This window comes from Ailuropoda melanoleuca, chromosome 12 (assembly GCF_002007445.2).
Source record: "Ailuropoda melanoleuca isolate Jingjing chromosome 12, ASM200744v2, whole genome shotgun sequence".
Taxonomy (NCBI): domain Eukaryota; kingdom Metazoa; phylum Chordata; class Mammalia; order Carnivora; family Ursidae; genus Ailuropoda; species Ailuropoda melanoleuca.
Window position 1 is genome coordinate 81,051,346 of NC_048229.1, and position 21,921 is coordinate 81,073,266.

At 56.1% G+C, this 21,921-nt stretch overlaps 1 protein-coding gene and 1 long non-coding RNA gene across 20 annotated transcripts in view; one reads left to right on the forward strand and one right to left on the reverse strand.

The window, feature by feature from the left end:
• The window catches only part of ACSF3 (acyl-CoA synthetase family member 3), a 64,395-nt gene that overhangs the window by 12,981 nt on the left and 29,493 nt on the right, over window positions 1-21,921 (forward strand). For 16 of the 19 annotated variants that reach the window (XR_002141547.2, XM_019793605.2, XM_034672645.1 and 13 more), the window contains 3 exons: window positions 8,680-8,834; window positions 9,858-10,003; window positions 15,644-15,756. The exons of 2 other annotated variants lie outside the window; for them this stretch is intronic. Coding sequence is in view for 16 of the 17 variants with exons in the window: in XM_019793605.2 (XP_019649164.2) it covers window positions 8,680-8,834; window positions 9,858-10,003; window positions 15,644-15,756 (414 nt within the window). In the remaining variant the exon portion in view is untranslated. Of the gene's footprint in view, window positions 1-8,679; window positions 8,835-9,857; window positions 10,004-15,643; window positions 15,757-16,777; window positions 21,916-21,921 lie in introns of those variants that run through there. One more of the 19 variants, XM_034672650.1, reaches the window with a different exon arrangement.
• On the reverse strand, window positions 1,775-20,381 carry LOC117804585. The gene is made up of 3 exons (XR_004629116.1): window positions 20,243-20,381; window positions 19,770-19,972; window positions 1,775-1,902 (listed from the first exon to the last, which is right to left on the reverse strand). It is a non-coding gene; the product is annotated as an uncharacterized LOC117804585 (long non-coding RNA).

The following is a 21,921-nucleotide window of genomic DNA, read 5'->3' on the forward strand; positions in this document are numbered from 1 at the left end:
GCAGGAGGGTGCTCCCCAGAACCCTGGTCATGTGGGGTCGGGGCTCAGCTATGCAGGCTGCTGGGGTCACCACTCCTGCCCAGGACGCTGTTTCCCTGGGGTAAACATGCTGGCCCAGGAGACCTGGCCCCGGACCAAGTTCATTCTGGGATTTGAGAAATTGTCATCTTGGTGGGGGTGGGTTAGTGACTTCGGGCGGAATGTGTGTCCGGGTGTCTGCAGAGTTGGGGGAGGGGGAGCAGAGCCGTGACACTCACACAGGCCTCCTGTCGGAGCCACAGTGTGGGGGCCTCTAGGGCGGGGTGTACACACAGACCGCAGGAGCCATGTCCTCATTGCCCACTTCTGGCTGGCGCACCTCAAAACACAAGAACCGCTTTCTGTGTTGTTTAGGGTTACCAAAAAATGAGTGATGGTTTGATCCTTGGGGCCACTGCTTTAAGCTGGTGCAGCATTCCCTGCAGGCCCCCACCTGCCTAGTAGTCCTGCAGTCCTGGGACAGACCCCGCTCTCCAGCCCTGGCGACACGGCGGGGCCCGAGGGCGGGGGGGGCGAGTAACAGAGGCCTGGACCCCTCACACCCGGCGGCATCGTGGTGGGCGGCACCCCGACTCGGTAAGTTTTAAGCTCGCGGGGGTTCCTGTGTGAGCCTAATCTGTTGGGACAGCTTGCGGTGAAGGAGGGCTCTGCGGTCTGGCTGCCCAGAAGTACTTTGCTAGTAAAGGCAGGGCCTGGGGAGGCTGGTTCTCTGCACGGAATCCCCAGACGTACGATTTTTAGTTCACAGATGAGTTGGGACAGTGTAGAGGAGACGCTGCTGTTGGAAAGGTCGTGTTTCAGGACAGCAGCCGCCCACTTTGCTGACTTGGGTGAATTCCAAGACAGGCGTCCTCAGGAGGTTGCATCTGGGTAGATATCACCTGTGTGTTGGGGTCAGATGCCAGCCTGGAGGATGGGAGGACCGGTCAGCACCCTTCATTTGGCTGACCACCTGCCCCATCCTTTCTTTAGCCTTGTGTGCAAAGCCTGGGGACCACATGTACCTCCAGGAGAGGAGGCCTGGCCAGGACCACGGCACCCCAGAGTGGATGGACAGCTCATGGGGCCTGTCCTCTGTTCTGTCATGCCGGGCAGCCTGTGAGGGAGGAACCTCTCCGTGGTGCCTCCCCTGGGAACTGGGAGTCTGTCCTGTTGTGTGTCCTGTTGTCCAAGTGCTCCTGGTACTAGGTGAGCCCTTGGTGGGCAGAATGAGGTCTGGCCAAGGTGAGGGTGTTGTCAGGGCTCATCTGGCTGGGGGCTGGCAGGGTCTGTGCACGGGTGAGCCACATGTGTAAGTGCCACGTGGCATCGGCCAGCTTCTCCTCGGCCGGATCAGGACAGCCACACTCGTTTCAGCTGCCCTTCTCCCAAGGCCACACCTTCCCCAGAGACAGGCAGTGCCAGTCTGGGAGACCCACGTTTCTTTACAAGCTGGTGGGAAGTAGGAGGCCACCAGAATTTCCAGCAAATCTGTATTCCAGAGCTTGGAAGGGACCTGCAGGTTTAGTTCAGATCAGTGCCGTGGTGTGTGGGGGAGACAGAACTGCGGGTCAAGGTCATGGTCACGCCTGAGCTGTGAGGGCCCCGTCAGGTGTCCTGTCCCATGGATGTCCTGTCCTTGCTGGGCTCACTGCTGCAAGGTGGTCTGGAGCCATTGGGTCTACCCCTCCCCTCGGCAGCAGGAGGAAGTGTGGATTGCAGGAGCTCGCCACACCCATATTTTATCTTCACTGCTCGTTTCTCTGCTCAGTAATAAGAGAGTGGGGTCGTGTTCACCTAAGTGAACTTTTTCCGTCATCCCAGACGTTGACTGAATCAATTCTTATTATGTCGTTGCTGATGAATGCTAGTTCACTTCTTTGCCTGGAAAGAGTTGTACAAAATCAGTGTTAGGGGCCTTTAGAGAGAGAACCTAATCTAACCCTTCATCAAGTCTTAAAACTTTTTGAAGTAGGTTATGTTTCAGACACCTGCGAGAGCGGAGAACGTAATGTCCCCCAAACTGGAAACAACCCCGTGTCCTTGAGTGGCGCAGGGATAAGCGGTGGAACACAACACAGCAACACAAAGACCAAGCGACAAGCCACGTGGTGCGACTACATCTCAGTGCAGTGCGATGAGCTGAAGAGCACTGGGGAGCACGTGCTGTGGAGTCCATTCCCACGAGGAGCACGTGGACTGCACGCACAGTGACAGGGCCGGGCCAGCGTCAGCTCTGGTGGGTGCGGGGGGTGGGGCACTGAGGCAGGAGAAGACTGTCCGAGGTGATGAGAATGTCCTCCGTCTTCATCTGGGTGCAGACAGCTGCACACGTGAGTCACAGACAGAAAGGCAGGCGCTGCGTGCCTGATGTACATACAACTGAATGTGCATAAATTACCGTCAATGGGAGTAAGCATCCCCGCTGGACAGACCCTGAGCACTAACAGCTCTAGGCAGTGAGTATCAGTGCGTGTGGACAGCAGGTGCCCCTGCGGGACGACACCCAACACCGGGACACTCCCCACCCCACAACAAAACAGAAACCCTGAATCTCATCTCTCAATCCAGCCGCCAGTTTTCAGGAAATACAGGGGATAGGGAAACACGTTAAATGACACCATTGGGAAACAGTGTGCAGGGGTAGATTTTGCCAAGTCTACAGGACCCACAGCCTGATTTCTTAAACAGAAAATGCTGGGGAAACACAGGGGGGAGCCTGCAGGTGAGGCCACCCAGGTGGGGTCCGCACCAAGTAGAAGGAGGGGCAGCGTGCGGATTTAATCCTGACACACTGGTGACGTGGGCAGCCCTGGCAGTGAGGGCGCTGCTGGAGACAAGACACCTGCCATTCTTGCTCTGTACTCCCTGTGAGGACAGAGCCGTCACAACTCTAAGAAAAAGCATCCTTAGCTTTGAGAGATGCAGAGGTCACCTGGTATCTGGGGTTCCTTTCAAACGACTCCTGACACAGATGTTTCCAGCTGAAACCAGAACGACCCTGAGCCAGGAACTGCCGAGCGAATGGACTGGACAGCACATGCTCCCCGGTGCTCTTGAGCTCATCGCAGTGCGCTGAGATGTGTTCGCACTCACTGCGTGGCTTGTCACTTGGTCTTTGTGTTGCTGTGTTGTGTTCCACCGCTTATCCCTGCTGCCACTCAAGAACACAGGTTGTTTCCAGTTTGGGGGACGTTCTGCGCAAAGCTGCTGTGGACATTCCCATAGGGATCTTTCCAGACGCCTGTGCTGGATCTGTACCAGTGCCAGACGCAGCTTTAATTGCGGTGATACTGTGGAAGACTTCTCCGAGGCGGCTGTGTGTTTTATCCCCCAGCAGCGAGGTTGTGCCATATTCTCACCCACACTAGGCGTTGTCACGTGACTTACAGCCACGTGAGGGTGTGCAGAGTGTGGCCGTGTGCTCCCGCTTACTTTTCTTGAGACATGCTGCACATGCAATGCGACTCACAGGTCTCAGTGTGTAGTTCACCGTGTTGTGGTGAATGTGCGTGTGTGGGGCACACCAGGGCAGGGTATAAAGCGTTCCCAGCTGGCCGGAAGGTCTGCCGTGCCTCCTTCCAGCCGCTGCGCCAGAGATAGCCACCTCGTCGCGTTTTATTGCTTTAGGGCAGCTGATCTGTTTCTGAGCCTTGCCTGTGACGGGCCCACAGCGACTGTACTCCTGTGTCTCACTGCTGTCCCCATCACATCTTTGGGATTTATCCATGTTCACGTGACAACAGTTAATTCCTTCTCATCCCAAGGGTCCCACTGCTGTTCATCTGTTTTCTTGATGGTGGACATTTGGGTGGTTTCCATTTTGGCTTTATGAGTAAAGCTGCCAGGAACGTTCCATGGAACTCTTTTTGCAGACATAAGTTTTCATTACCCCCGCCCAGGATCGAATAACCGGGTCATGGACTCGTGTGTGTTTGACTTTACGAGAAACTACCGAACTCTGGTTTCTGTTCTTTGCTTCTGTCAGCAGTGACGAGGGAGGCAAAGTTCCACCCCAGGCAGTGCTCATCGTTGGGGTTTTTACATTTCAGCCACTGCTTCATTGTTGTCATAAAATTTGCATTTCTCTTGAACACTTTTTCGTGTGCTTGTTGGTCATTCAAAGAGCTTTTTTTTTTTTTTTAAAGATTTTATTTATTTACTTGACAGAGATAGAGACAGCCAGCGAGAGAGGGAACACAAGCAGGGGGAGTGGGAGAGGAAGAAGCAGGCTCATAGCGGAGGAGCCTGACGTGGGGCTCGATCCCGTAACGCCGGGATCACGCCCTGAGCCGAAGGCAGACGCCCAACCGCTGTGCCACCCAGGCGCCCCCAAAGAGCTTTTTAAATTGAGCTATCTTTTTGTTATTGATCTGTAGCTATTCTTTATATATTCTGGATAAAAGACCTTTGTCAGAATTACACATTGTGAATCTTTCTCCAGTCTGGTTTTCGTTTCACAAACCAGTGTGTTTTTTAACAGTGTCTTGTGATACAGAGAATTTTTACTTCTGTAACACTGATTGGGAAGTGGTGATGGTGTGGACATCATTGACTTATTCACAGTCTCGGGGAAAGCATTAACATTTCACGTTAAGGTGATGCTAGCTGTTGGTTTTGTAGATACATAGATCAGCTCCAGGACGTACCCAGCACCTCCTTGTCTGCTGAGAGCTCTTAGAGGGGTAGAGTATTTCAGACGGTGTTTACTGTGATGATCACATGGCATCTACTCCTTTATTTATTACTTATCTGTTTCCCCCTGTAGTCTGCTAATGCAGTTACTTACACTGATCATAGTCTCTCATGTTTCTAGCTTCCTCACCTTGCAGCCCTGCAGCAGACTTGCTAAAGTTGGGATGTATTGTCCTTTTATATATTGCTAGATTTTATTTGCTGGTACTTTGCTTAGTTTTTTGCATATGTGTTTATGAGGAATGAAGTCTGTAGCTCTCTCGGGCTCCTGTGTTGGGGCAGTGCTCCCCTTGTGAAGGGCTTCTCCCTGGGCAGGTTGCTGTAAGGCTGAGGCTATTCCTCCCTTGAGTATTTGCTCGAGCTCACCGTGGAACCCATCTGGCCCAGACCTCTCCAGGAAGGCTTTTTATTAAGGGTTCAATTTCTTTAACGGATACAAGACTTCTAATACTTGTATTTTGTTTCTTGTGTCAGTTTTGGTAAGTTTTCGTTTTTAAAGGAAGTTCTCCAATTCATCACAATTGTGAAATTCGTTGTAAGTTCTCTCCTTGTGCTCTCAGTGCTCTGGGATCTGTGGTGATGTCTCCTTTAGCTCTGACATGGGTGGTTTATGTTTCCCTTCTATTCCCGTGGTCACTGTGTGTCTGCGGCTTTTCTCTAATGCACCTGTGCTTTCTGTGTCTTTGACCTCTGTTCTTTATTCCTTCCTTTATCTCCACGATGCGTCATCACTGTTGTTGCTTTAAGCAGTCAGGACTCCGTGACTTCTACGGTGATTGCCAGGCCTTTCTTTCTGTGGCGTGCCCTGTGTGCTTCTCTCAGCTGTGCCCCTCTCGGCTCAGCTTGCCAGTCTCCCAGCTTGTTTCTCTTGAGTGTTCGCATTGTGTCTTTCTTACAGCTCTGTCAAGATGTAATTCGCATACTGTGAAAGTCACTACTGTAAATAATTCAGTGATTCTTCATAAGTCTAGAGTTGTCCGCTGTTGTCTCTCTCCCTGCTCTCCCACCATCCCTGGCGACCGCCATCGGCCTCTGTCTCTGCACAGTCCCTTTCCTGGATGCTGCATGTACACGGAGTCATATAAGCTGCAGTGTGTAATGTCTGGCTTCCTTCCTTCTGCCAGACATGTCTGAGTCCCACCCGTGTTGTGCCTTCTGTGATCCTGGAGAGCATCCCGTTGTGTGGCTACACGCGCTCTGTGTGCCCACAAGCCCTCTGAAGGGCTGTGGGTTGCTTCCAGTTTTTGTCTGTTAAGAATGATGCTGCTGTGAAAATTTGCACCCAAATCCTTGTGTAGACATGCTTTCATTTACCTTACAGAGATATGCAGGAATTGAATTGTCAGATTGTGGGGCAAGTTTATGTTTTGTATTTTAAGAAACTGCCAAACTGTTTTCCCCATGGGTTTGTTTACATTCTCCCCAGTGGTGTGCAAGGACCCTAGTCTCTCCACGTCAGCGCCAGCCCTTATTGCTGTTAAGTTACTGTAATGGTCGTTCTAGTAGATGTAAGGTGAGATCTACTGTGGTTTCAATTTGCATTTCCTTTTATTTTTAAAGATTATTTATTAGAGATAGAGAGTGTATGAACAGGGAGGGGCAGCGGTAGAAAGAATCTGGAGCAGATTCCACACTGAGCACAGAGCCCAACGCAGGGCTCAGTCCCACGACCCTGAGATCACGACCTGAGCCAGAAGGAAGAGTCGGGTGCTCAGCCGACTGTGCCACCCAGGTGCCCCTCGATTTGCATTTCCTTAATGACCAGTGATGTTGAGCATTTTTTCATGGTCTCATTTGCATCCATCTATCTTCCTCGATGAACTATTTAGAGTTTTTGCCTATTTTCACGTTGGGTTATTTATCTTACTGAGTTGTAGCGTTCTTTATATATTCTGGATATAAGTCTTTCATCAGATAGATGGTTTGCAAATATTTTCTCCCAGTCTGGCTTGTCTCTTCATTTTCTTATTGGTATCTTCTGAAACACACATTTTTAGTTTTGATGAAATCCACTCTGAGTTCATTTCATAGATCACGCTTTTGGTGTGATATCTGAGAAACCTTTCCTCACCAAGATCGTGGAGATTTTTTCCTAGAAGTTTTACAGTTTGAACTCATGCATTTAAGTCTCTGATTCAGTTTGGGTTAATTTCTGTATGTGGTGAAGATCTAAAATGCATCTTTTTGCAGGTGTGTGTTCAGTTGTCCAGTGCCGTCTGTTAAAAAGATTATTCTTTCCCCAGCTGAAATGAGGGCTCTCTTTTGTTAAAAACCAATTGGCCACAGGGTGCTGGGTGGCTCAGTCGGCTGAGTGTCTGACTGTTGGTTTCAGCTCAAGTCGTGATCTCAGAGTCGTGGGATTGAGCCCCGCGTCGGGCTCCACGCTCAGCAGGGAGCCTGCTTCTCCCTCTCCCTCTGCCCCTCCCCCCATGCTCACTTGCACTCTCTCTCCCCCTCCAAGATAAATAAATAAATACGTGGAATGTTTATAAACAGACACACAGGGGGCTGTGCATGTGTTGGTTGATTTCTGGGCTCTAGTCAGTCTGTTGACCTGGGGGTCTGGTCTTATACCCGTCCCGTGCTGCACTGGTCACTCCTATTTCAGTGCAAGTTCCAGTGGTGCGGGGTGTGTGTCCTCCACACTCTCCCTTTCACACTCGTTTGGGCTCTTTAGGTCTTTGCCCTTCCGTGGGAGTGCTGGGTCAGCGTGTCAGTTTCTGCAACCAGCACTTACTGAGGTTCTGGGGGGAGTGCATTGACGCTCCAGCTCGGGTGGGGGAGACGTGCCGTCTGGTCCGTGGTGAGGCTGCCGGCCACAGACGTGGGGTGTCCCTGCCAGGCTCACAGCTGTGTTGTGCTGGTGCTTCCTCGGACGCCCACACATTGCCTACTCTGCTCCATCTCCTGTCTTGTCCTGCCCCCTCCGGCGTGGACCTCCTCCGTGAGCCCGTGTCTGACTGCTTCTGTGCTTTCTTCTGTGTCTGTCCAGTGAATTCATGACTTCAGACAATACGTCTCCTGTTTTGTAATGGTTCTTTTTTGTATTTCCACTTCTCTAATGAAATCCTTGAGTTTCCCTCATTTTGTTCATCTTTTCTTCTAAAATCCATAGGCCTGTTTGTTATAATTACCTTGAATTCCTTGTCTGATAATTCCAGCATCTGGATCTTCTGAGGGTCTGCTTTCTGTTGACTTTTTCTCCCCAATTATGGGTCACCTTTTCCTGTTTCCCCACATGCTTTGCCATGTGGGGGGTGCTGACTGTTGTCTTTTAAAGAATGGTATTATTTCGCTGGAGAGATACGCCTGCCCTCCACGCAGCCCCCCACTTAGGGGTCGGGGTGTGTGGGACTGGCCCCTCGAACGCCACGGGGTGAGGTCTGTATGTGTCCGGGGTGCCGAGGCTCAGTCCGTGCGCATCCTGACCGGAGGCTGACCCGGCAGCGCTGTGGCAAAGACACCGCAGAATGAGGGGCCGTGCCAGCTCTCCTTGAGGACGGGGGTAACACCCGAGCCCTGCCGCCAGTGAGGCTCAGTGAGGAAGATCGGTTACCAAACGGAATACAAAATTCACATGGCTTTTTCTGACACAACCGGACGGTCGTGCGTTCGCCGTCTCTGCGTGCCTGCCAGCCGGCCCCGTGCTGACCCTCAGGCTCATAGGTGTCACTTGGGAGAGTGTGAGGTGCGCCCTCTCTCCTGACAGCAGGTCCGAGGCCGGAGCCGTGCCCCTGCTCTCTCCCTGCGGGGCTGTCCCTCCTCACAGGTCACCCTGCAGCCGGACACCAGTGTCCCCGGCACAGGGCACTCCCACGGGAACGGCCAGAGACCGTGTCACCCAAGTGACATGCCTTGTAGTGGGGGTCTCTGTCTAAAGAGCCGCGTGGGAGCCGGGCGTGTCTGTGCCTCAGAGTGTGTGCGTGTTTCCTCATTGTCCCTGTATCCCTCCGTCTTCCTTTCTAGGTTTGGGAAAAGCTCTTAGGTTGTGAAACTCCACGGATCAATGTCTTCATGGCAGTGCCTACGATCTACGCCAAGCTGATGGATTATTATGACAGACATTTCACCCAGCCTCACGTCCAGGATTTTGTCCGTGCGGTTTGTGAAGAGAAAATTAGGTAAATGGAGACAGTCCGCACTCCTGCCCAGAAAGCCTTAAAGATCGACTAATATCACATATGTTTAGCAAAACAGTCCCAAGTTTTAGGGAGCAGTATTTTCCACCTCCTTTGAAGTATATAGTGAGATGTCTGTGTTTTCTGTGTGTCCATCTGTATTCTCTCTCTTGAGTCTGTCCAGGCACATTTGTCTGTCAGTCTGTCTCCGTCTGTCTTGTGGTCCAGTCAGAAGGACGAGGGCTCACCCCCATCTGTTCTGGCCCTCGAGCCCCCCTGCCCCACAGAGCACCCCCACCCCTGCCCTGCCGTGTCCCTCCCAGACCCGCTGACAAACACCCTTCCTGACACATGCGCTGGATCTTCCGGATCCTTCCGTGGCGTGAGGCTTGTTCTGCTTTCTCTCACGACCCTGCAAACACAGATTTTCACGCAAGCGTGTAGCCCCCGAGAGAGTGCACACCCGAGTGGGTGGCTCGGTGAGTTTTCACGGGACCAGAGACGTGGGACACGCCGTCGGAGGCAGGCACAGCCTTTCTCGGCACACAGAGCGAGCTGCCTGGCCAGCGTGGACGGGACACTCTTGTGTGCGTGTGCATCATGCTGATGTGACAGGCGTCACCCCCGCGAGCCTGCCGGCTGCAGCGGCGCTCGGCTGTGGGCTGTCTCCTCTCCTGCTCCTCAGACCCGGAAGCAGTGTATCCACAAACCAAATTCTTACTATTATTGCTGTGATTTAGGGCTGTTCATAGACAGCGTGCTAGTCGTGTGCAAAGAATGTCTCCGAAGACCCTAAAATTATTATTTTACCTCAGGTACCTGTCCCTTTTGAAGACCTGTCTTACTGTAAGGTGCACCCAGCAAATTCTTTTTAAAAGAACAGAGTTACAGTGTAGCCCCGGCTGGCGTTCTTGTCGTAAGCGCAAGGATACTGGTGTTGAATGCAGACTGCTGAGCGTGTCTGGTTTTTGCTGCCGGACGAGGGCTGCCTCCGAGACGCTAAGGCTGCCTGTGTTGTGCTGCTAGGTTGATGGTCTCGGGGTCGGCCGCCCTGCCCCTGCCTGTGCTGGAGAAGTGGCAGAGCATCACAGGCCACACGCTGCTGGAGCGTTACGGGATGACGGAGATCGGCATGGCCCTGTCCAACCCCCTGACCGCCACTCGCGTGCCAGGTACGAGCAGCACCGGCCGGCTGTGTCCTCTCCCTCCACCCCGAGCCCTCCGCTGGGCCGGGCCAGGGAGGACGCTGCCCTGCGGGGCCAGAGAACTTTCTTGGGGCGCTAGCCAGGCGGCTGTGGCCTGTCCCCCGTGGGCTCACGTTTCTCCCAAGTCAGGGACGGGACAGAAAGGTGTTCTCGATACCAGGGTCCTTCCCAGGTGACAAGTGGGAAGAATGGGAACGACCAGGATCCCTGTGCTCAGCAGAGTGCCTCCTGGGGCGGGCGCTGCTTCCGTGCAGACCAAGGAGGCCACTGGCCGGAGCCTCCCGTCCGGGGACCCGGAGCCGTGCAGGGTGTAGGGGCAGCGGGTGAGGGGGCTCTCCACGTGTTTGGATGACCGGCTGCTGCAGACAGGGCTTCCTGCCCTGGGCTTACCGGCCAGCCTTCTCTAAGACGTTCCACTGACTTTAACTCAGACTTTCACGTCCTGGCTCCTTAGCAGGGAATCTGCCAGCAGAGCCAGGTCTGAGGTGTGGATGTGCCCTGCTCTGTTGTCGACGCTCTCCCAGGCTTCATGAGACAGTCCCTCCCGCGGGTCCGAAACACAGGAGACAGGCCATTTAGAAGTCATAGCAAAACAACTCTGGCTCTGTGATTATATCCCTGTGTCCGTGTGTCTTGCACATATGGTCAAGTTCACCCTTCCCACGTTCAGTTCCGTGAGGTTTTGAAAACACGTAGCTGACCACACACTCGAGACCAGAAGGGTCTAACGGCTCCGACCCTCCCCTTCTGCGCCCTCTGCATCTCCGCCATGCCAGGCCAGGCAAGTGTGCACCTGCTTTCTCTTCTTGTGCCTTTTCTGGACTGTCGTACAATGAATCCTACAGGATGTGGCCTTTTGGGTCCTTTAGCGGGACGTGTCTGAGACTCGTCCATGGGGACGTGAGTTCCTTTCCCTGGCTGAGTAGGATTCCATGGTCTGGACAGGCCACTGTTTCTTAGCCTGCTCCCCTGCCGAAGGACACTGGGTTGTGTCTGGTTTGGGACAGTTACCGGGGGAGCTGTTGTAAACATTCGTGTGCGGCTTCTCTGCAAACATGCGCCTTTATTTCTCGTGGGTCAGTACCCAGGGTGGGGTGGGTGGTCTCCCCCAGAAGCGACCACACTGTGTCCAGAGCAGCCCCTGATGTGGGGGTGACCCTACCCCGTTGACAGAGGCTTGAGGCAACCACACAAGCTGTCTGGGTCTGCATGCCCGGCGTGTGACCGAGCGGACATTCATACTGTTGCACTGGGACACTGCTTTGCCGGGAGCACAGCAGCATGGCCCAATTTGGGGGAAGAGAGAGGGGCACAGAGATGCATGGGGAACCTTCTGGGCCTTCATGAGAAGAGCAGACGCAAGGCCGAGAGCCAAGACCAGGAGCTAGGACAGGATGGCAGGCACAAGGGAGGCCCAGCTGGGGACTCACCCTGGGTGGTGGAGGGAGAACCCCCAGGTGAGTGGGAAAAGTGCCACCCTGGAGAGAGGTCACGCAAGGGTCCCCAGCTGAGCTGGCCTTTTCCAGCCCCCCATGAAGAAGGTAGAGCGCAAAGGCTCTGAACCCCAAAGCTCATCGGGCAGAAATTCTTGAGTCTTAGATGGTGGCCGCAGCTCTCACCCGGCCCTCAAGGGCACTGGTGGGGACAGTCGTTCTTCCCACCTCAGGATCAGATACCCATGACCGCGTCTGTAAAGCAGGCCGCCAGCAGTCGAGTGCACTGCTAGTTCTTTGGTTTGGAAAAAAGCAAAGTGGCATCGTTTCTGGAGAAACCTGGTTGAGGGCTTTCCTTGGCACTTTTGGGTCTTGTCTGTGAGCCTCAACGCCTGGGCTGGGCTCACAGTGCGTGTGGGACATGGCCGACCACCCCCAGGCTCCACACCTGCTTCCAGCCCAGGGTCCTTCAGGTCGGCCCCTTCCTTCCTGCTGCCCGTGCGGCCTCTGATTGTTGCTCTCACGGTCACAGCAGTGACCACCAGGGTCCGTTTTTAAAGGTCCTCCAAGGGTGACGAGGCATGCAGGGCAAGGCCATCCTTGAAAGAGGGACCTGCTGCGCGAAGAGGTCATTTGTCACGTGTCAGGCTGTGGGTCGGATCTTCAGACTGTTCCTTCTCTGCATCCCTGGCGGTTACCATGAAGGGGGATGAATAATTCATGGCCTGGAGCTGCTGGGCCTAATTACGCTCTAATTGGAGGTGGAGATCAGAGGCGCTCATGGCGCCTACAGGGGCTCCGTGGAGCGCTGACAGGAGCTCCAGGACCTTATCAGCCTGTTTCCGTGCTCTCGGGACCAGCTGCAGAGCCGCCTCCCTCCCTAGGTGCTGGACAGAGCCACAGGCCAATTACCGTTATCTGGGAAGAGCCGACAGCAGTTTTAAAGAGATGCAGGGGAATGACGCGCACTTCTGACTGTGGCCAGCCTGCTGCCCAGGTGGACATAGGAGGGGCGTTCTCCCCAGGGGGCAGGAGGCAGCTGCTGCTGGTGGACCCTGCTCTGCCCGGCCAGCTCAGGAGGGGTGGACGTGGCTTGGGTTCCGTGGCTGACCGTGCAGACTGCAGCGTCTCCTCTGGGTGGACCTCACCCTGCCGTACCTCTGGCCGTGCAAGTGGAGTCATTGTCTCTGCCTGGAGACTTTAGGCGTATTCTTGTGTCTGATGCTGTACTTAATTAAGATTCCGTCAGCGCTTCCATTACAGATCTTAATGGCTGGCAGTGTTCATTTTTGAGATGTAAAAAAGGCCAGAGAGGGGCAGGAGGAACCTGGGAAGAGGATTTCTTCCTTTTTTAAAAGAAGGAGAAAGCAGTGGATTGAAAGGAGGGGAGGAAGACAGTGGGTGGGGGGGCTGGTGTTTTCGAATTGAGGAGGACGGTTATAGGACCCTCTTCTGGTAAGAAATACATTTTGGTCTTTGCCTCCATACCTGTCACAGAGGTCCTGGAACCTTGGGAATTTCCTAGGTGACCGGAGCCATGAAGGGGTCTTAGTGATTCACAGAAGCCCCTTCCCGGACACCTGAGTCTGCGCTAATGAGACAACCTTGGGGCTGAACCAACCGGGAGATTGGAGGGGTGAACCTCTGGGGGGGAGGGGCTGCCTGCTGAGTCGGTGTCCGTGGCTTGTCCGTTGTGGGACCTCCATAAAAAGCCTAAGGACGCTGGTGCGCAGAAAAGGTGCGGGGGGGGTGGAGCCCTGGGGACCGGGGAGCTCGGGGACACCCCCTTCCTGGGCATCTCGTCCATCTGCTGAGTCGTGTCCTTCCGAGGAAGGTGCTGGTAGTGAGCACAGTGCTTTGCTGAGTTCTTTGAGCTGCTCTAGCGAGTTGTTGAGCCCGAGGTGAGGGAGTCGTGAGAGGCTCCGGTCTGTGGCCGAGCAGACGGTTGTGGGTCAGCTGGGGAGGGCAGCGTCCGGTCGAGCCCTTGGCCCTCTCCAGCAGCCGCTGCAGGTGGTCGGAGGCAGCAGGGGCCACACAGCTCCTCTGCGGCCCCAGGGCCTGGAGGGAGAGCAGGGGTCATCCTTCAGGAGGAGGCACTGGGAGGGCTCGGGCCAAGCAGGGGTCACACTGCTACAGAGCTCAGCAGGAAAGGGGAGGAAGAGCCAGCTTTTATTTCTGAGCGAGGCGGGGGTCCTGCTAACGATGCCATATTGAGGTTGACCAGTAATCATTCCTCCTGATGGCTTGCGGAGTATTCGAGGGGTTCTGTGCCCGGCGGGCACCTGAAGCAGCAGCTGACCAGCCTTAGGAGGTCGTCAGTCAGCTGACGACAGCATCCGATGTTTTCTCACCCGGGTGTAGCTGCAAGAAGCTGACGCCTGGTCAGGGACGCGGGAGCATGGTGTGTGCCCCAGGGCCCGTGGCCGCACTGCGCAGCCAGCGGGGCTGGTCGTGTCAGCGCGGCCTGAGCACCCTCCTGGCGGCCCCGTGGCCCACGCTGGCCTCCCTCTGCTGCGCTCCGTCTGCTTTCTCCCTGAAACCTCTGCTGTGGCTTTAATGCACACGTTTTGTCGTGAGTCACGACCACATGCTGTGGCCACTGGGGGCCGACACCGAGGTCAGCCTGCAGAGGTCCGGCTGTACCGCACCAGGAGCTGGGAGCAGTGTGAGGACCTGGGACCCTGGCCTGGCTCGGCACTGCCGCAGGCAGACTGTGGCCCTGGCCCGCCGCCGAGCCCCGTGCCTGTCAGCCCTTTCGCACAGGCCCGAGGCCCGGGGTGGGGGGCAGTGCACACGATGGAGGAGTTAAGCTTGTCGCTGAAAAGAATCCAGAAGGAAAGGGTCCATTTATTTAATCTAGAAAAGGAAAGGACCTCACAGTCACCTGGAAAGCCTGTCTAGACCGCATATGGAGTGGCATCTTGTCTTCACTGGCCTGTGCTGAGCCAGGCCACAAGCGGGGCTCAGGGGGCCGGGTTCACAGGCCAGTTCTTGCATCTGGTCGCCGTGTCTTGTTCGCACACCAGGGATGAAACTCCCTCGCTTCCTGGCTGGCGTCTCAAGTGTCCTGGTGCCTGTGCAGCCACGGGCTGCAAGCAGATGCACCTCCAGAGGACTGGGGACGGCTCGTGTCCCAGGCTCCATAGGAAAAGTCCGGAGAAGGCAGGGGTGGGGGGTGGGAGGTGGGGGGAGGGGGCTAGATGGGCTGCTGACGGCTCCAGTTTCCTTCTGGGTGATGGAAAGTTCTGAAAATAGATGGCAATGACGGTTGCCCAGTGTTGTGAATGTGCAAAATGCCACAAGTTGTGTGTTTTATGATGATTAAGTATAGCTCATATAGATTTAAGTTTGATTTTTAAAATCTTTTGAGGCAAAGCAAGAAGACAGAGGATGGGAGGGAGCTGGTGGGTGTGTTTCCCACCCGGCAAGGACACGGGCTCCTGACCGGAGTGGAGGCGTGAGGCCACCAGGTTGTGGGACAGCCGAGAGCCCTCTGGTTACGGCCCTGACCTCACCCCCCGGACCTCAGATACAGAAGACAGGCTACAAGCCACAAGGACAGTGCAGCGCCATTCTAGGAACACGAGGCCAGTGTAGCTGACCTTCCCAGGAGTTTGGATCCCAGAATCCTGAGCAGATGCTGACTTGTAGAGTCAGCCAGCCGGGCAGTAGTCCCATGACAAATCCTCACTGATTCCAGTGCTTAAAAGTAAAGGGCCTGACGCGTCGATGCGAGTCCTCAGACACTGAGCATTTGGTGTCGGGACCTCTGCCCCATTGGTCCTGTGTTAGGGTGGCCATGGGGCTGTGGTGCACAGCAGGCCGCTCCACCTGCTTCAGGTGGGGTGAACACACTGAGCAAACCGTGGGTGCCTCATAAGTGAACCAGAATGCTGGTGCCATGCTCCACCTGCCAGCTCCATCCCTCTTGGGCCTGCTGTGTGCAGACGGTCCTCAGTGCCCCCCCCAGGGACAGCGCACCGTCACCTGGGCCCTTACTGCATAGCCAGCTGCTAGCGGGGAGATAGCAGCGGCCCCAGCCTCCAGCCAGGGCGCCGAGAGCCTCCACAGTGTGACGGAGCTCTGGAGCGTCCGGAGTCAGGCCTTGCGGGCTGTGGGTGGCTGTACCGGGGTCTCCTACATTCTCTGCAGCCCTCTCCTCCCTCCTCTGCAGGTTCCGTGGGGACCCCGCTGCCAGGCGTCGAGGTGCGCATTGTCTCAGAAAACCCGAAGAAGGAGGGCTGCCCCTATGTGCTCCATGCAGAAGGAAATGTAAAGGAGACACAGGTGGGCCGCTCTCTGTGCCCAGGAGGCAGCATGCGGGCAGCACGCAGCTGCGACCGCATGCCCGTGACTGCCTAGCAGGCCAGCCACAGAGGGTGAGGGTGTCTGCTTGGGAAGGGAGCCCCCACCGCGCAGGGATGGCTCCTCCTGGACAGCAGAGGTGGTGGCTGGCCGTGTTTCCAGACACTGTGGCCGTGTGGGCAGTTGGCCGCCAGTGCTCTGCCCCATTGCCCGCCATGCTCCGTCCATAGGGGACACTGCAAGGTGGGTGATGACAGCCTCAGGACAGCCCTTGTGAAAACGGAGGTTGCTGTAGGTGCCATCTGGCTAGAAATACGTGCTGGCGGGGCCCTGTCTGCACTCAGTGAACCCAGGGCAGGTGTGGCCCGCTCCAGGAGCCTCGCAAGGCCAGTATGGTGTCTCACAGAGCCCCGAAAACGGAGGTTGCCCCAGCCGCTGGAATCGGTGGCTCTCGCTGTTACTCTAAGTTAACAAGGGGGAAGCAGGAGGAGAAGGAATGTTACTGTCTTACTTCAGTAGGGTTCTAACAGTTAACAATTTGCTGATCATAAGTGAATGGGAATCGCAGAAGAATTTGGCGTTGGCGGGAGCTGGAATTTTGATTTAAAAGGAGATTACTTTGTCTACAGCCTACACGCAGACGAGACGCCCCATGTTGGTGATCTCTGTTAAGAGATGTGAGCCGCTTCTCTCTCCCTGCAGCCCCGGCATTCCCGTTTGGCATCGGCCTCACCTGTGGTCTCGGTGTCCGTGTCTGAAGTGGGGGGTCGAGGAGACTGCCAAGCAAATGGGTGGAATGGGGTGCTTTTATATGTAATCCTACGATAATGTTCAGTGACGTCAAAAAGGAGGTGCTCCGTCTGCCCAAGAAGACCTCACCTGGGCCCCCGTGTGGGCCAGCCTGAGGCACCTCCCTGGGCTCCCGAGGCGTCTCCTCCCCGGTTGTGACCGGTGTGCGGGCAGAGTCCAGGCTGCCCTCGGGCTGACGCCCACCTCTCTCCAGGACAGCCTCGAGCCCCTGAGCCGCAGCTGCTGCTCCCTGACCGCGCTCTGCCTGGGCTCTTGCCTCAACACGGCCGGTCCGGGCCGTCGGCCTCAGCCACACCTTGAAATCGTCTTCTGGCTCACAGCCTGTGTCCTGCAGCCCCTCTGCCTCCTCGGGGACCTGCTCATACCCCGGTCACCTGCGCCAGCGCCCGGCGGTCCAGCTGTCCATGTGGTGATGAGCTGCCTCCCCCGGGGACACCCAGCCTGTTTGCTGGGTCAGGGTTGGCCGGTGGAGAGTTCAGGGGACCCTGGTCAGTCAGGGTGTGTGGGTCAGTCACCTGCTGCTGCATCCTCCGGGTGCCCTTCCCCTGACGACTTGGCCTCCAAGCACACCTGGGGAGCATGTCCCCCTAAAATTACGATGAGCTCTAACTGCTTCGCAGCTGGAGTGCAGGCAGCCCGCCCACCTGAGTGTGCTCCTTGTCCGTCTTTACTTGTCTCGCTCTGAAGAGAGCTCTCTGCTGGAATGCACTTCAAATAAGAAGACCTGGCCACCCTGGCCCTTGACAGACAGAAGGAAGCGTGTGTCCCAAGGGTGGCCCTGGGGGTTGTGGAGACGGAAGGGGTTGAGGGAGCCAGAGTCCTTCCTCCCCAGAGGGTGCAACGTGCATATACCTCTGATTGTCTAAATGTGAAGACGGGGGATTCAGTGTTCCTGATGGCACGTTCTAGAACATTCCCAGCTTGGTTAAGGAATCAGTGTGACCATCCAGAACAGAGCTGCCTCGACCACATGCAGGTCAGAGGCCGCCGTGCATCCCTGTACGCAGGCCTCAGGGTCCACGGTCCTGTGCGCAGCCCTGTGACCCGGGAGGCTGCCCTGTCTCCTGCGGTCCTGCTTGCAGGAACCACCAGCCATGGCTTGAGTTACCAACCCCACGTCTGGACCACAGGACTCTGGGCCCTGTGCGTGCTACTGCGAGGGCCATGCTCACTCTGCATCTCCCTCCCTCTGTCCTTTCAGAGCGGGGACTCAGAGACAGTTCTCACTGTCACCCCTGGGATCTTGTGGAGGGAGAGTGGCCCTTGGGCAGCTTCTGTCTGGCTCCCCCCACCACGAGAGCCGCTCACGACCCGCGTCTTTCCCGGGAGCCCGTCGGCGCCATGGCGTGTGCATGAACCCCAAGCAGGCTCAGGCCATTGTGAAGAAAGCGTGTTTGTGTCGTTTTTGTGGTGTGTCACAGTGGAATCGAGTTGACCAGTCTCGTTGGGGACCTCAGTCATTAATGAGGAGGAGCCATGCATGGTGATGTGCTGTAGAGGGATGACTGCTCCAAAGCCAGGCTCTGCTCTGCTTCCAAGGACTTGGAACACGTTGCTTCAAGTGTGGACGCCCTCTCTGGGAACGGGGTTTGCCAGACAAACCCTCCAGTCCTCCTGTGACACCTGAATTCTCAGTACAGCCCAGACTCGTGAGGACTGACGCAGGATGGCTGAAGACAGTTTCTTAGTTCTTTTCAGGTTTTAGTTGGAAATAATCTCAAACTTCCAGAAAAGTTGGAAAACTTAGAGTACGAGGAACAGCTGGCAGTGCCTGTCCCCCTCACGCAGACCCACCTGCCGTCCACATGCCCTGCCCTCTCTGTTTGCGCTCTGGCACTCCGCCCCCAGCCCTCCAGCGCCAGTGGGTGTCCCTCGCACGACCGGGGTGCGGGATGGCCCGTGTCATATCCTTGGGATCTCTCACCCACCACCGAGCATTCCTCTTGTCTGTTGACCAAGTGACATCAGGTGCACGGCCTTCACACAGGTTCCATCTGGGCTCAGGTGGCACCTTTGCTCTTCACAGTGAGGGGGACCCAGACCTTGGCAATGCCACCGTAGGCCTGAGTGACAGGCGTGATTTCCACACTTCTCAGAGAGGGACAGGGACACCTGACCAGGAGTGTGCTGGGTGCTGACAGTGAGTGGGGAGCACAGAGGTGCCCAGGAGACCTTCCCTGAGACCCTCCTGTGGGCCAACCTGCTGTGGGACTTGGGTTCTCCCATGCCTTCCTCCTTTCATCCAACTGGCAGGCAGGGAGCCTCACTCTGGGCTGGACACAGTGTCCCATGGAGCCACCGGGGTCCAGAGATGGGTGTCGGCAGTGATGGTACCCAGAGGCAGTGCAGGGCAAGGTGTCCCCCAGGCCTCTGCAGCCTGGGAGTCCTTGGTGCTTTTCTGGCTAGAACCCAGCACCAGGAATCAGGAGTGAGTGGCCGAGGGGCTCTGGGGCCTCTGCCCTGCAGAGGGGAGCCCCTGGGGAGGACAGGAGCAGAGGGGTGGCTGGGCCAAGTGGTACTTCCCAGACAGCAGGGAGAATCCACGTTTGCTCTCACAGGCCCGGAGCAGGAGGGGAGAGGAGTATGTGCCTGTGGCTCCTGTGGCCGTGGCAGCAGGGCAGTGCCTGTGGCTCCCAGTGGCCGTGGCGGCAGGGCGGTGCCTGAGTCCGAGAAAGGCCTTGACAGCTCGGGAGGGTAGCTCACTTGTGCCAGGCTCTCATTGCGTCTGGGGGACAGACGTGTGCACCCTGTAGGGCACAGTCTGGGCTCCCACTGTTGGTCCTTGTGTGGTGAAACCGTCACATCTCATCCATGTACCCATCACGTGGTCATCCTGGCTGTGGCTGGTTGGTAACGTGGCCAACAGCCCGGGGGCACCCATCCGTCCCCGCCATGCACAGCTCTGTGCTCGTGCCTCCTGAGTCCTGCCGCTCTGTCCGGCAGAACTCGGGGCGCTGAAGCTCAGGCTCCCCTCCCCCCTGCCCGGACAGGCCTCCCACTGCACCTTAACGGTTCGTCTGCTTCCGTGTCATCCCCCACTGGGCCGTGGTGAGTGCCACGTCTGCCCACAGGACCCAGTGGCTTTGCTGTGGTGCGTCTTTCATGTGCCGCCCGCCTGCTCCGCCTTTAAACCCATGCGCACGTCTCACACCCACGTCACACACTGTCTCCATCCATTTACTTACTTTCACAGTGTTCAATTTGAAGAGAGCCAGGCACTCGCCAGGAGCAACAGGGTCCATCAGGAGACAGACAGCCCCACAGCTGAGTGTGACCTGCTGGCCTTCGCATGGAAACATCTTCTCTGGCTGAGGGCGCGCAGACACCGCGTGCGGGGTTCGGGCTGCAGCAGGGCAGCCGCAGCGAGCTCCGCTTCCCTTTATTTCCCCTTAAAAATTAATTATCTTGTTTTTGATCCATGTGCAAGCCGTCACTCTGGACAGCAGCCTGCTTGGTTGCCTCTCCTCCCGACGGCCACCAGCATCTCCTGGACTCCCCTCCCGCATCTTCTCCCGCCCATGCCTGTCGCTGCCATCTGTCGCGGCTGCGTGCTACCAACTGCCGCACGTGACGCACGGCCGGGCCAGGACTGGGGGCTGGATGTGCTCTGGCCCTGCGACGGGTGGGGCAGCCGAACTCCCCCCACAGAGGCACTCACCTCGGACAAACAGCAGACCGTCATCAGCCATGCGTCTCTCGTCTCTTGGGATGCGGTGGGTTTACCCCCTTCCCTAGCAAGGACCAGGTGCGAGGTGGCATTTCCCCAAATGGGGAAGCTTCACAAGGAAGAGGAAGGCCAGTGGCCCTTCTGTGCCCCATGAACATCTGCAAGCACTTTGCTGCTCTGTGCCTCCCTGTTCCTGACAACCAGAGCCTGCCCCCAGACACACTTGAAAGGCGTGCTCCTTCCTGCCATGGGCCTCATCCCTGCATGAATGTCCAGATCCTTCCAGTCCAACCCATGTCCTGAGGCCTGAGAAGTGAGCAGCACGGGGGGAGGCCTCCATTCATCAGGACACGGCGGGAGCCCACAGTCAAGGGGGGACCCACAGGCGCATTGGCCCACAGCCTTCCTGCCTGCCTTCCTACACCTCCTTCCACCACGCCTTCCTCTCCAGGTTATCAAGAACTTGGTCAGGAGCCAGGGGGCTTTCCAGCAACACCTGCTGCTGATATTCAGGCTGCTTTCAGATGAGGAAGTCTGCACTGCAGTGTTCTAAGTTCTCTAGCACGGCCCCTGGGTGGAGTCAACCGGGGGCTCCTCGTGCAGGGGTGCACACGCCCAAAGACAGGCGTCCCCTGTGAGAGCAGCCCAGGCTTTTGGCTGCAGTGTGGGAAGCAGCGGTGTGCGTGTCTGCCGGGCACCTGGGTCTGGCTCTGCGCCCATCCAGCCTGTACCGAGCGTCCTTGGCACAGTTGGGGTCCCCAGAGCACCAGGTGTGGGCCTCGCTGCACACCTGCCCAGACCTGCCCTCGTCCCAGCAGATGTGGGGTGTCAGTTCTGAGTAGGTAGAAGGAATCACAGCAGAGACCCCTGCAGGGCTTCCGGCTCCGGCTCCGCTGTGACCTAGTGATGCAGGTGACGCATTTTGCTGTAGGCGAGTGTTTATTGTCATGCACTATTTTACATTACTTGTTTCTCTGCTACTACTCTCCTCAGATTGTGCCCCGTCTGCTGGCTTATCTTCACTCTTGATCGCCCCTCACACCCTTGTCTCTAAAATTTATAAATATCAATTACCAGAATCAATGGACTCTGCTGTCCCACGGTCTGTGTGCTGAGTCAGAAACGTAAGCCGGTGTCTTTAGAGCTTCACGTTGCTGGTGACCTTTCTCTCTCCCTGAGGAAAGGAAAGATGGTTTGTCTTTTTTTTTTTTTTTTTTGGCATAAAGAAAGTGATGGCGTATCTTAGTGACTTGGTACTTGCTTTGTCTAGACCAGAGACTCTCTGGCAAATCTGTGCAGGAATGAGGATAGGTAGAAGTGTCTGTCTTTATGGTATTGAACCTGTGATGGGAGCTGCATATTTCGGCAGGGTCCATACGCTGTGACATGTTCTCCATTGGTCTGGGTATCTGTGTCTCTGCTAATGCCAGTCTTAACTACGGTGGCTTTACAGTGAGTCTCGGAACAGTGGCGTTATGCACCAGTTCTCTTCTTCTCAACCACAGTGGTTCTAGGTATTCTGCTTATTCTGTCTGCCATGCCAGTTTTTTAAAAGGTTTTATTTTTTATTTTTTTTTTTAAAGATTTTATTTATTCGACAGAGATAGAGACAGCCAGCGAGAGAGGGAACACAAGCGGGGGAGTGGGAGAGGAAGAAGCAGGCTCATAGC